The sequence below is a fragment of the Erpetoichthys calabaricus genome, chromosome 9 (assembly GCF_900747795.2).
Source record: "Erpetoichthys calabaricus chromosome 9, fErpCal1.3, whole genome shotgun sequence".
Lineage (NCBI taxonomy): Eukaryota > Metazoa > Chordata > Cladistia > Polypteriformes > Polypteridae > Erpetoichthys > Erpetoichthys calabaricus.
The window spans coordinates 2,636,592-2,649,916 of NC_041402.2; the positions used below are offsets into that span (position 1 = coordinate 2,636,592).

Consider the following 13,325-nt stretch of genomic DNA (forward strand, 5'->3'; position numbering starts at 1 on the left):
ATCTTTCGTAGTCGCGGACCCACTACACCACAATTCCACTAATTATAATTAGTTGAATTTGTTCAGTTACGTTTTTTTTGTGATCTTAAATACATTTTGTATTTATTTTTACTTAACCCTTTTAATGTAAAAAAAAAAAATGTTGGCCTTTTTCGCAAATCAGAATTTGGCGCTTTATGTGCGCCTTAGGAAAACCTGAATTCAGTAAGGGAGCTGAGAATCGAAAATGTTTGGAAACCACTGATCTAAATAGAATGAAATTGCACTCACCTCTAATGTGAAATCATGCAGATCGGAGTCTTTGTCGATTTTCTGCATCAGCTCCTCGGTCTCCCTCTCTGATTCCGAAAGATTGCGAAGAAGAGCATCTCCAGCTTCTATAAAGAGGGGCTCGAAATCCTACAGGGAAAAACACATTCATGAAAAACACCGTGAGATGTTCTGCCAGTGTCTTCTCTGGCACAAACGGGTGGCGTCGACGTACCCCGCTGAGCAGAGTGAGCTCCTCGTGTAAGCTGTCCACAGACTTCTCGTGGGTCTGCTGCTTCTTTTCCTGCCATCGCTCAATAATGTCTGAGCCGCGCTTCTCTGAAACTTGATATACAAGATAAAAGAAAATCAGAAGAAGACAACTCAAGTTCTATGAACAAGTCTGAGACGAAAACCGACGTCTCATCTGCACAGCCTTTAATGGGGTTGGTGATGCAAATAAGGAGATGAGCAAAATCAAAAGAAAGAACCTGGAGAAGAAAGAGAGTGAGCGTGAGAGTGCGCTCGAGAGAGAGGTGAGAGCACAACGGGATGATGAGAGCCCCAGCAGGACACCGTAGAAGCAAGAAGGAGAGAAGTGCCATCCACACTGTGGAGTGATTTTAAAGGAGAAGAAGCATAACTTGCAGCACCAATCGACAAGGTACACTGGCAAAGTCAAGACCATCACAGATGAAAACCTGCAAGTCCTTCCGGGACATAGCTACCATCTTGAAATGGTGGTATACCTCACGAACATATTGAAAAATGAATTTGCATATCCACCGATACCAAGGGACCAGTACCCATGGTAACCACTGAAGAAGTCGAATGTACCATCACTAAAATAAAGAAGGGCAAAATGACAGGATCTGATGACAACTCAGCCGACCTTTGGAAAATGCTAACCCAGAGATGTCAATGGGCCCCTGAGTATATGGAGACACTGGTGAAGTGCTACACTCCTACTCGCCCGCTCAGGTCTGCCAGGGTATAGCATCTGATGATGCCACCTCTACATGGCATCAAGTCTCAATCCCAACTATTTTCCTATGAAGTTCCTAGTTGGTGGAACAGGCTGCCCACCTCCATCCGTGTTGCTGACTCCCTCAACACATTCTGTGAATATCCATCAACTTGATGAAGAGGAGAGAGGTGTTGGGAGCCTGCACTTATAGCACATTGCTGTGCCCACCACACAACGAACCACCTGGATTGGTACCCGAGTGCAATGGGTGACAACTCAGCACCACACTGGAACACCGTGAGGGTTTTTATGGTGGCTGGAGTGCCAATTCTGCCACCAAACGCCAGGACCTGCTTGCAGATTGATGTCATACTCAGGACGGAGCAATGACAGGTTAAAGGCCTTACTTAGTGGTCCAATGGGGTAGAGTCACTTCGGGTATTTACGGGATTCGAACCGACAACCTTCTGATTGCCAGAGCAGATCTGTAGCCTCAGAGCCGCCACCCTACCCATGAAAATTGATGAAAGAAGAAAAAAAGCTTTGCAATATTTTACATTCTTGGTTAACTGCTATAGTGAGTAGATGAGTAGTCATTTTCTCAAACTAAATAAGGAGAAAACAGAAATTTTAGTGATTGGCAAAAATGGATATAATGAGGCTATTACAAATAAACTTGATGCATTAGGATTAAAAGTCAAGATGGAGGTACAGAATTTAGGGGTCATTGTTGACTCTGACCTGAATTTTAAATCACATATTAATCAGATCACTAGGACATTTTTTTCACTTAAGAAATATAACAAAAGTTAGACCTCTTATAACACTGCAAGATGCTGAGGAATGAGTTCACACTTCTGTTTTCAGTCGACTAGATTACTGTAACGCACTCCTCTCAGGACCACCCAAAAAAAGACATTGATCGATTAGAACGAGTGCAGAATGGAGCTGCTAGAATCTTAACTAAGAAAACAAAATCTGAGCACATCACTCCAGTCTTAGCGTCACTACACTGGTTACCGGTGCCATTTAGAATTGACTTTAAAATACTGCTTATGGTTTACAAAATCTTAAATAATCTCACTCCATCTTATATTTCAGAATGTTCTTCACCTTACACTCCAAATCGTAACCTTAGATCTTCAAATGAGGGTCTGCTTAGAATTCCAAGAGCTAAACCTAAAAGAACTGGTGAGGTGGACGGCCTTCTGCTGTTATGCACCTAAACTCTGGAATAGCCTGCCAATAGGAATTTGCCAGGCTAATACGGTGGAGCACTTTAAAACACCGCTGAAAACTCATTACTTTAACATGGCTTTCTCATAACTTCATCTTAGTTTAATCCTGATGCTCTGTATATCCACTGAATTATCAATATCATTCCTGGTGGCTCCACAATCCGTACTAACCCCTACTTTCTCTACTGTTGTCTTTCCGGTTTTCTGTGGTGGTGATCTGCACCCCCACCACCCGATCAAAGCACCGTGATGTCCCTCCATTTATGGATTTAAGACCAGAAGCCCACATGACCATCATCATCAAGTTCTTCCATGTGAACCTTGAATACAATGAGGACTGACTGTGAGGTCATTTATGTTAGGTAGAATGCCTACAGGGGGCTGGGTGGTCTTGTGGCCTTGGGACCCCTGCAGATTTTATTGGTTTTTTTTTCTCCAGCTGTCTGGAGTTTTTTTTTGTTTTTTCTGTCCTCCCTGGCCATCGGACCTTACTTTTATTCTATGTTAATTAGTGTTCCCTAATTCTATTTTCTTATTTGTCTTTTTTCTGTTTCTTCATCATGTAAAGAACTTTGAGCTCCATCACTTGTATGAAAATGTGCGACAGAAATAAATGTTGTTGTTGATTGTAAATATATGAGTTATTCCATCTTTTCACTTGTGACAATCAACTTTCGTTACCCGTCCTATTACAGAGGCCTCAGCCTACTGTTACTCCATTGCAGTAAAACCTTGGATTGCGAGGAACTTAGTCTGCAAGTGTTCTGCAAGACAAGAAAAAATTTGTAATATTTTAACTTGATAAATGAGTGAGGTCTTGCAATACAAGAAGTACGTATTGTGAACGCGGTGAATGTGGCCGCTCCTCCAAAAGCCCCTCTTAAACAGTGATACAATGAGAAGCAAACACAGCTTTTCATCTCCTCTTTGCCGGATCAGCTGCTTGCCTGCCGCTTGCTGCCATGCATCTTGCACGAGACGTCGAACATTTAAAAGACTGCACCGCGTCTGTCCTAATATCTCACTGTCTTGTCTCTCTTCCCCCAGACATCATCCCAAGCCGCCATGCCCCTTTGAGGAGGAAGATTTTGTATTTTTTTGATCGAGAGGCGGAGAGCTGTGGCGACTGGTTCTGACAATGTGCCCGGATCTCTCCTGAATGAGACTTGTTTGTTCCGCCTGTATTTGAATAAAGTTTCTGTGCGACCTTGTGACCCAAGCATGACACGTACACTCATATGAAAAGGTTTGGGAACCCCTCTCAGCCTGCATAACAATTTAACAAAAAGATAACAGTAGTAGGTGGCACGGTGGCGCAGTGGTAGCACTGCTGCTTCGCAGTTAGGAGACCTGGGTTCGCTTCCCGGGTCCACCCTGCGTGGAGTTTGCATGTTCTCCCCGTGTCTGTGTGGGTTTCCTCCCACGGTCCAAAGACATGCAGGCTAGGTGGATTGGTGATTCTAAATTGGCCCTAGTGTGTGCTTGGTGGGTGTGTTTGTGTGTGTCCTGCGGTGGGTTGGCACCCTGCCCAGGATTGGTTCCCTGCCTTGTGCCCTGTGTTGGCTGGGATTGGCTCCAGCAGACCCCCGTGACCCTGTGTTCGGATTCAGCGGGTTGGAAAATGGATGGATGGATAACAGTAGTACGTCTTTCATTTCCTGGAAACATCTGAGTACTGCAGTGTTTTCCGAACAAAGATTTTTAGTGACGCAGTATGTAGTTGTATGAAATTAAATCAAATGTGAAAAACTGGCTGTGCACAAATGTGGGTCCCCTTGTCATTGTGCTGATTTGAATGCCTGTCACTGCTCAATGCTGATTACTTGGTGTGATGAGCTCGTTGAGCCTTGAACTTCATAGACAAGTGTGTCCAATCACGAGATATAAAGGTATTTAAGGAGGTCAATTACAAGTTGTGCTTCCTTCCCTTTGACTCTCCTCTGAAGAGTGACAGCATGGGATCCTCAAAGCAACTCTCCAAAGATCTGAAAACAAAGATTGTTGAGTCTCCTGGTTTAGGGAAAGGCTACAAAAAGCCATCTCAGAGGTCTAAACTGTCAGTTTCAACTGTAAGGAATGGAATCAGGAAATGGAAGGCCACAGGCACAGTTGCTGTTAAACTCAGCAGGTCTGGCAGGACAAGAAAAATACAGGAGCGGCATATGAGCAGGATTGTGAGAATGGTGACAGACAACCCACAGATCACCTCCAAAGACCTGCAGGAGCATCTGGCTGCAGATGGTGTATCTGTATATCATTCTACAATTCAAACATCTGTATGGCAGGGTGATGAGAAAGAAGCCCTCTCTGCACTCACACCACAAACAGAGTCGCTTGTTGTATGCCAATGCTCATTTAGACAAGCCAGATTCATTTTGGAAAAAACTGCTTTGGACAGATGAGACAAAAATTGAGTCATTTGGTCAGCGCTTTGCATGGTGCAAGAAAAACACCTGCTGTCAAATTTGGTGGAGGTTCCATTATGCTGTGGGGCTGTGTGGCCAGTTCAGGGACTGGGGCCCTTGTTAAAGTCGAGGGTCGGATGAATTCAACCCAATATCAACCAATTCTTCAGGATAATGTTCAAGCATCAGTCACAAAGTTGAAGTGACGCAGGGGTTGGATATTCCAACAAGACGATGACCCAAAACACAGTTGGAAATCTACAAAGACATCCATGCAGTGGGAGAAGTACAATGTTCTGGAATGGCCGTCAGAGTCCCCTGACTTGAATATCATCGAAAATCTATGGGATGATTTGAAGCAGGCTGTCCATCAAATTGAACTGAACTGGACAGATTTGGTATGAAGAATGGTCAACAATACCTCCATCCAGAATCAGACACACATCAGAGGCTATAGGAGGACAGCATCTAGCAGCTGTTAGATTTGAACTAAGTACTGATGTCATATCTCTGTTGGGGTGCCCACATTTATGCACCTGTCTAATTTTGTTATGATGCATAATGCATTTTTTCTGTTAATCCAATAAACTTAATGTCACAGCTGAAATCCTACTGTGTCCATAAGGCATGTCAGATATTAAAAGGAAGTTGCTACTTTGAAAGCTCAGCCAATGAGAAACAAAAATCTAAAGCATTAAGAGGGGCTCCCAAACTCTTTTGCTGCGGGATTGTGGGTAATCGGCCCCCATGCTCGGTCTCAGTCGGCGTGCCTCACTCGTATAGTCAACATCCGTACAAGCGTGTACCGTATACTAAAGCACTGTGACCACGTGTGTGTGTGTGTGTGTAACGATTCTTTTCAACGGTAAAGTGCAGTTTAATTTGTTTTATGTATTTTTACTTTATATTTTGTATTAATCATTTTTATATGAATATTTTTGTGTTGTATAACAAATCATCTGAGTGTCCATTATTTCTTATGGGGCAATTCGCTTTGATATACGAGGGCTTTGGATTATAAACTATTTTCCAAAACGAATTATGCTCGCAAATCAAGGCACCACGGTATTTACATCTTTCGTGAGTCGATTTGGAAAAAAAGCATCTACTAAGCAAATAAATGTATATGTAAAACGTTAAGACTGCAAGGACGCTGAGCTCCTTAGGACATTATTCAACCGGATCATACAAGAGGGCCTGGCACCCCAAACATGGACGGCTAGCACAATCAACACGATGCAGAACTTCAGGTGAGCCTCTGACACATCGTCACCATCACCTCAAAGGCAGAGGGACAATGGATGTCACACACACTGTGCACCTACTAGTGGAGCGGCATCGAGAAGAGAACAAAGCGATCCATATGGCATTAATGGATTTGTGAAAAGCCTTTGATCATGTCCCCCCACAAGCTCATCTGGGTAGCCCTGTGTTTCAATGGCCGAGGCTTAAGCATGGTGGAACCAACTCCTCCACTACGCCGCCGCCACCGCCACCACCACCACCAGTGGCATGTCAGGCTCAGTTAGAACTTTGCCAGCATTTGTTATCTGGGTTGACAGGGTGAAGGTCATCAGGGCTCGGCATGGTCACCAATGCATTGTCTTCAGCCTCTGTGTGGACAGACAATCAGAGCCAACATCCCTGGACACTGCTCTACACCACGGGTGGGCAATGTCAGTCCTGGGGGGCTGTAGTGGCTGCAGGTTTTCATTCCAACCAATCCATCTGCTTAATTAGACTACCAATCCTTGAGAATCTCAGACCTCATTTCATTTTATGGCTTCTTAGTCTGCAATGTTAGGTTCTTGTATTGTAGATTTTGTTCCCCTTCCAAGGATATCATCCAAATAATGTGAAGCCTAAAACAGATCATTTTCAAGTCTGTCTCTGTGATTTATTTAACTTAATAGTGCCTGAGGATTACACACAGGTGTCAATGGAAACAAGTGAGATGGAGAACTGCTGGCATTTCTGTCTTTTTGCTAATAAGGAGCCATTAAAAACACTGAATGCAGCTGCTTAAGACTGAAACAAGCAGTTGGGAGACCACTGAAATGAAGCATCCAAATGTCACTTGAGCTGTAAGGGGGCTTCATCGGCAATAATTGACTTCTCATTAAACTGAGGTGGAACAAAAACCTCCAGGACTGACGCTGCCCACCCCTGCTCTGCACAGATGACACCGTACTCACAGAGGAAACACAGCCAGGCCTCACTTGAGGACCTCGTGCAGCAATGGAAGACACGCTTCGAGTACAACCTCAAGAAGATGGAATACACAGACCACAAACAGAAGGCTCCATATGCACTGACAAACAAGAACTCACAAAAGTCGTCGATTTCAAGTACCTTGGCTTGCTCGTCTTTTCAAATGGCGACACCCTTCTGATACCCGAGCCAAAGTCAACCTGGCATGGTTTTATGGGGAACCAGGTCACAGGCATCTGTTGTGACCGTAAGATTCTTATGTATTTTAGATTTACAAGCCTGTCATCAGACCAGTCGCCATATGCAGAGCGGAGTGCTAGCCACATTCTGCAAAGCAGAAACAAATGTGGCACATCATGGAGACGCTCATGCTAGTCACTAGGCTTCATGTCATGAATGAAGATGGATGCAGGATCACTGAACGTCTCCAATGGTGTGGACGTGTTATCTGTACTGACGACGACTCGGTTGAGCTGAGCCCACAGGACAGACAGCCAAAGAAGTGCTGGCTTGACTGGCTGAAAGATGACCTGCGACGAGCTAGTGTCACCCCAGAGGACATCCAGGACCAGAAAAAATGGAGATTGGCATGCTCAACAGCAGACCCTGTGTGTGCGTGCCAGACAAACACTAGGATGAAAAGAATTTCATCTCAGGGAGGCACAGTGGCGGAGTGGTTACCAAACTCCACAACCTTCTTTCCGAGGGCCTTAGTGGGCTCTTCTGATCCTGGTGTGATGTCACCACACACGTCAGTACCAAAGAGAACACCAGACCAGAGACATCTGCGGTTTCAAAAAGATGGTCAGGTCCACCTGCAGACTCCCTAATCGTTGACACCTGATTCTAATTTGGTGATAAATGGAGGGGTGGACTTTTCCTATGTGACAAATCTGCACTGTTGTCCATTTAGATTACTAGGTGGCTCTGCCCGCTACTCGCTTCACTCATCAACCCTCGGGCGGGTGCTACACACTAGCCACTTCACAGATCTGCCACTCGCATATGGGGAAGCGGATGTCCAATTTAAACAGACAGTTATTTTCATGGGAATTGTTACATATGCATAATAGAACTATTTTACATTACAGCAAGTAATAAACTATAGTAAAAAATAGTAAAACAGAATAAATTGAAAGTAAATTATGTTTCATGTTGCGTTATACGATTTCATTCTGTTTGGCTTTGAAATTAACACGCAAATACTTTTTAAACTTACACTTTTACTGTAAAACTTCAGAAAAAAACAATATTTGGAATGAACTTTTTGTCAATATGGCATTGAATTTTGATTCTGTGTTTGGACTCTCATCTTGACAACACAACGTACAACTGCCTGTGAGTGGATTTCGTTTCTTTCTCTCTAATAAATAAACTGACATTTTCAAACGTTTGTCCCTGTGATTTGTTAATTGTCTTTGCCAAAGCTATTCTAATGGGAAACTGTAAACGTTTTAATACGAACGGCATATCAAGATCTCCTTTGGTGTCTCATGTTAGATGGACTACATTACCTTTCTTGTCGACTGTTAATATTTTACATGTTAGAATTGTTCGACTAATTTTCAATACAACTAATCTTGTCCTATTGCATAGCTCATCACTCAGACATTAATTACTCAATAACATTACGATACGTCCTTCTTTCTACTGTAATTTGGCTGGTGGAAGACCAAACGGTGTTAACGGTTGTAGATATTCTTTTTTTTAATACTGTAAGTTGATGTTTTCATCTACCACACCATCACCACCAACTGTTTCAGCAGAGTCTATTGATACGCATTCAACCAATTTGCTGTGTAACCAATCGACAATTTTCGTGTTAATTTGTTTGACTTCATCATTTCTCAGTGCTAGGATTGTCCGTGTCCTCATTTCTTCTGTTGATAACCCCTCAGGATGAAATTCTTCAATAGGATTTGGACAAAATATGTCTTCTTTTATTGGGAACTTAAAAGTGAGGAAAATGTAAAAATGTTCAAGAGCTGAGAGAGCAGGAACTGCGTCTGACAAAAGCATTCACACCAATGAGAGGTGAGACGGCGGTGGGCCGTGAACCTGAAATGGTTGAGAGGGACTTGAAAAAATCTCTTGGCAATAGTCTCGTCTCAAGATTTTTTTTTATAATAGAGAGATAAGGATGAATACACCATGAAAGTTGGATGTGTCATTGGTGCAAGAAGATCACCTTAAAATGTAGGACCTGTTTGCCTGTTCAAATATGTTGAAAAAGCCAATCATTTCCATGGGGTGCCTTTACTTTTTCACACAAGAGTAAGTGGGGCTTTGTGTAACCATGACAACTAAACCTTTTGAAAAAGAAGTGAAAATTAGCAAACAAAAAAAAAAAAGATTTAGGAGATACAAAGGCGAGTGGTGGAAGATCACAAATGAACACAAAGCGAATGAAATGACACTCAGGAGATGCTGGAGGAGGACCCCTCGCTTCTCGCACTGCCATACTTACCAATGACGTCATCCAGACCATGGACTTCTTGCTCCGCTATCTCCTTTTGTTTTTTACGTGCAACTTTTAGGGTTGTTAAAGACTCCTCTCTGAAAAACACAACAAACCAACTTAAAAACTGCACAGCAAGTTAGGGGGCAGAAATGACAAATCGGGGATGACTGACCCCCTCCATCAAGAGACCATCTCGAATTCAAACAGGAAGACTGACACAGACGCCACTAATTTATGCTACTCGGCCTGCTGCCCCGGCCATGGGATGGACACGATTCAGGAGGATGTGAGCCGCAGAGTTCCCAGTCGAAAGGCTCTTTGGTTTATCAGGTCTGCTTTAACCTTTGCCCCACACAGTGGATTCAGAAAGTCTTAGGACCCTTTCATTTTCTGCACGCGTTACAGTGATCCCTCGCTATATCGCGCTTCGTCTTTCGCAGCTTCACTCCATCGCGGATTTTAAATGTAAGTAAGCATATGTGAATATATATTGCGGATTTTTCACTGCTTCGCGGATGTCTGCGGTCTACAGTACATGTGCTTCCTCAGTTGATTTGCCCATTTTCGGATTCAGCGGGTTGGAAAATGGATGGATGGATGAATTCAAACAAGCGACGCTATTGGCGGATGGCTGAGAAGCTACCCAATCAGAGCATGCGGTTAAGTTCCTGTGTGCTGCTGATTGGCTCAGCGACAGAGTGCTGCATTAACCAGGAAGTCTCATCTCACTCATTCAGCATTAACGTGCTCCTGCTTCTGAGGCCGTGTCCAAGCGCCAACAGAAGATGCAAATGATTGCAGAAAAGGTAAAAGTTTTGGATATGTTGAAGGAAGGGAACAGCTACACTGCTGCTGGACACCATTACAGCATCAATGAGTCCACGATTCTTTTTATTTAAAAAGGAGGAAAAGCATATAAGATCTACGGCCGCAGTGTCCTTTAACCAGGGTGCGAAACGAGTTGCAAGTGGACGTGATAAGGCAGTAGTCCGGATGGAATCTGCTTTAGGGATTTGGATTGAAGAGTGCTGGAAGAAGCACAACGGCGATGCTACACAGTCGCCTGAAGAGGCTCCTTTACAAGAGCTGTAACGCTATACTTTGTTGTGCAGTAAAATTAAACTCATCGTTATCAGACAAGTCGTCGTGTCATTGTTGGTGAGTAACCATAATTAATTATCTACGTACAGTACTTATTACATGTACATAGTTTAGTGTCACTGTACACACATTTTACTGTATACAATTTTTCTTGCATTGTACGTATTTATTGCTGATGGCCTGTCTGTCGTAATGGCTGTAACATATGTGATATCGGAGACACTCGATATCTTTAAAATAATATTTAGGTTTTACTGTATGTAAACTGTGTTTACATACATAATTTCAACAAATCTTACCTAATATCTAAGAGAATACAAAGGGTTTATGCTGTATAAAATTGTGCATGAAATGTTTATAATAGTGTGGGAGAGTTTATAAGGGCTTAAAATATATAAAAATAACCATATGAACATATGGTTTCTACTTCGCGGGTGGCTCTGGAACGCAACCCCGCGATGGAGGAGGGATTACTGTATTGTGATGAAGTTTTCAAATGAATACATTTGCCATTTCTGCCAATCAACTTACACTCAATAACCCATAATGACAAAGTGAAAATGTGACCAGAAGGGTCCACAGATTTATTAAAAATGACAAACTAAAATCTTTTATTCCTAGAAGTACTCAAGCTCTCCATGTTCTGCTAAGGTGCATCCTGTTTGCTTGGATTCTCCGTGAGATGTTTCTAGAACTTGACTGGAGGCTACCAGCGTCACACTGAACATCATTTGGAATGGCACACGTGGACCCGTGTATAAAAGTTCCTACAACTCACACTTCGTGTCAGGACAAAAACCAAGTCATTAAGTCCAAGGACCTCTCGGTAGACCTCCATGATCAAATGGTGGTGAGGAGATGGATCAGGGTTAGGGAATCAGCACGTGTCTAAAGCATTGAGTGCTCCCGGGAGCACAGTAGAATAAAGAACTGTGAAAAGAAAGAAGTTTGGAACCACAAGGACTCTTCATAGACAGACTGGGTAAATGGACAAGGAGGTGACCAAGAACTCAACGGTCACTCTAACAGAGCTTCAGAAGTCCCCTACTGAGAGAGGAGAGCCAGTCATAAGGACAATCTCAGCATCAATCAAGAGTTTACGGTAGAGTGGCCAGATGGAAGCCACTCTCGAGTAAAAGGCATCTTAAAGGACTCTGAGAGCATATGGAGAAAGTGTCTTTGATCTGATGAGACAAAACCTGAACTCTCTGAGCAGGACACCTGCCTAATGCCATCCCTATAGTGAAGCAATGTGGTGGCAGCATCAACCTCTGGGGACGGGGAGAATGGTCCAAACTGAAGACTGGATGAAGCAACCAAATATAGATAGGACCTTCAAGAATACATGCTTCAGAGGGCATGCCACCACATACTGGGGCAACAGTTCAATGCACCAAAGCAGACAGCCAAGAAAGTGCTAGAAGTGGCTTCAGGACAAGTCTCAGAGTGTCCTTGAGTGGAACATCTGTGGAGAGACCTGAAAATGGCAGTCCACAGATGCTTCCCATCCGATGTGATGGGAGTTGGAGAGGATCTGCCTGAAGGAACTGGATAAAGTGCCAAAATCAATGAGTGCAAGGCTTGTAGTGACTTTCCCCAAAAAGATGAAATTGTTGCCAAAGGGGATTCTACCAAAGACGTAATTAAGGGTCTAACTTCTTCTGTGAGGGAGAGATGTCAGTTTTCGATGTTTTAATAAATTTGTCATTATGGGTTCACTTCAGATGAAGTCTTAGCATGTGCAGAGAGTGACAGGGTCTGAAGACTTTCTTAATGCACAGTAAGAAGATGTGAGCTCAATCCACAGACAAGGTGGGCACCCTTATAGAATCGCAACACCTTTTTTAGAATTGGAATTGTTCTTTTTTAAGTTAAAGTACACAATGTTTTGTAAATTGAATTTTTCCAGGTATTCAGTGCCCTTGGACGTTTTCACATTTTATTGTCATATAACATCGAATTTCAATGGATTGAATTTGCCTTTTTCAGCACTGATCAACAGAAGGCGACTCTTTAATGTCAAACTGAAAGTGGCCTACATGAATTACCGATATAAAACATAAAATCATTTTGTGCACAACACAAACACAACACATCACAGCGAACTGGTTTTCAAAGTCTCATCATTAGCTCCATGGAGGTCACCCGTCTGAGGTTTCCATTGATTGTTTCTGGAAGGTTCAGCTTGTGCCAAGTCAGTAGGGTGGCCTAACCTACACAATGAAGACCAAGGAACATGCCAAGCAGCTCCATGAAGAGCAGAGGTCAGACAAGAAAATCTCCAAGTCACTGAATATCCAATAATGAAGAAATGGAAAGAACACAGCAGAACTGGAAACCTGCTATTCATAAAAAACTGAAGACGAGGACTGAGGGAGACCTCTGAGAAAACTCTGAAGGAGTCACAAGCTACAGCGGCTCATACTGAAGAGAACTGTGCAGACAACAGCTGTGCGCGGCTGCTTCACAAGTCCCAGCCGTATGGAGAACGGCGAAGAGGTAAAACACACAGGACATCTCAGCACAGGACAAGACTCTGAGGACAGCTGGAAGAAGGTTCTGTGGCCTGAGACCAAAACAGAGCATTCTGGCCACCAGACTTAACGGAAGGCATGCTGTCATCAAAAAAATGAATCATGGCGGTGGCAACTTCAGGCTCTGGAGATGCTTCTCTGCAGCAGGCTACGCAAGGC

The 13,325-nt window shown here is 43.3% G+C and overlaps 1 protein-coding gene across 1 annotated transcript in view; it reads right to left on the bottom strand.

The window, feature by feature from the left end:
- ccdc180 (coiled-coil domain containing 180) overlaps nt 1-13,325 on the bottom strand; it is a 114,270-nt gene that overhangs the window by 82,576 nt on the left and 18,369 nt on the right. Inside the window, exons 4-6 of the mRNA XM_028809082.2 lie at nt 9,538-9,626; nt 485-594; nt 271-399 (exon numbers count right to left, since the gene is read on the bottom strand). Of these exons, the coding sequence (XP_028664915.1) occupies nt 271-399; nt 485-594; nt 9,538-9,626 (328 nt within the window). The remainder of the gene's footprint in view (nt 1-270; nt 400-484; nt 595-9,537; nt 9,627-13,325) is intronic.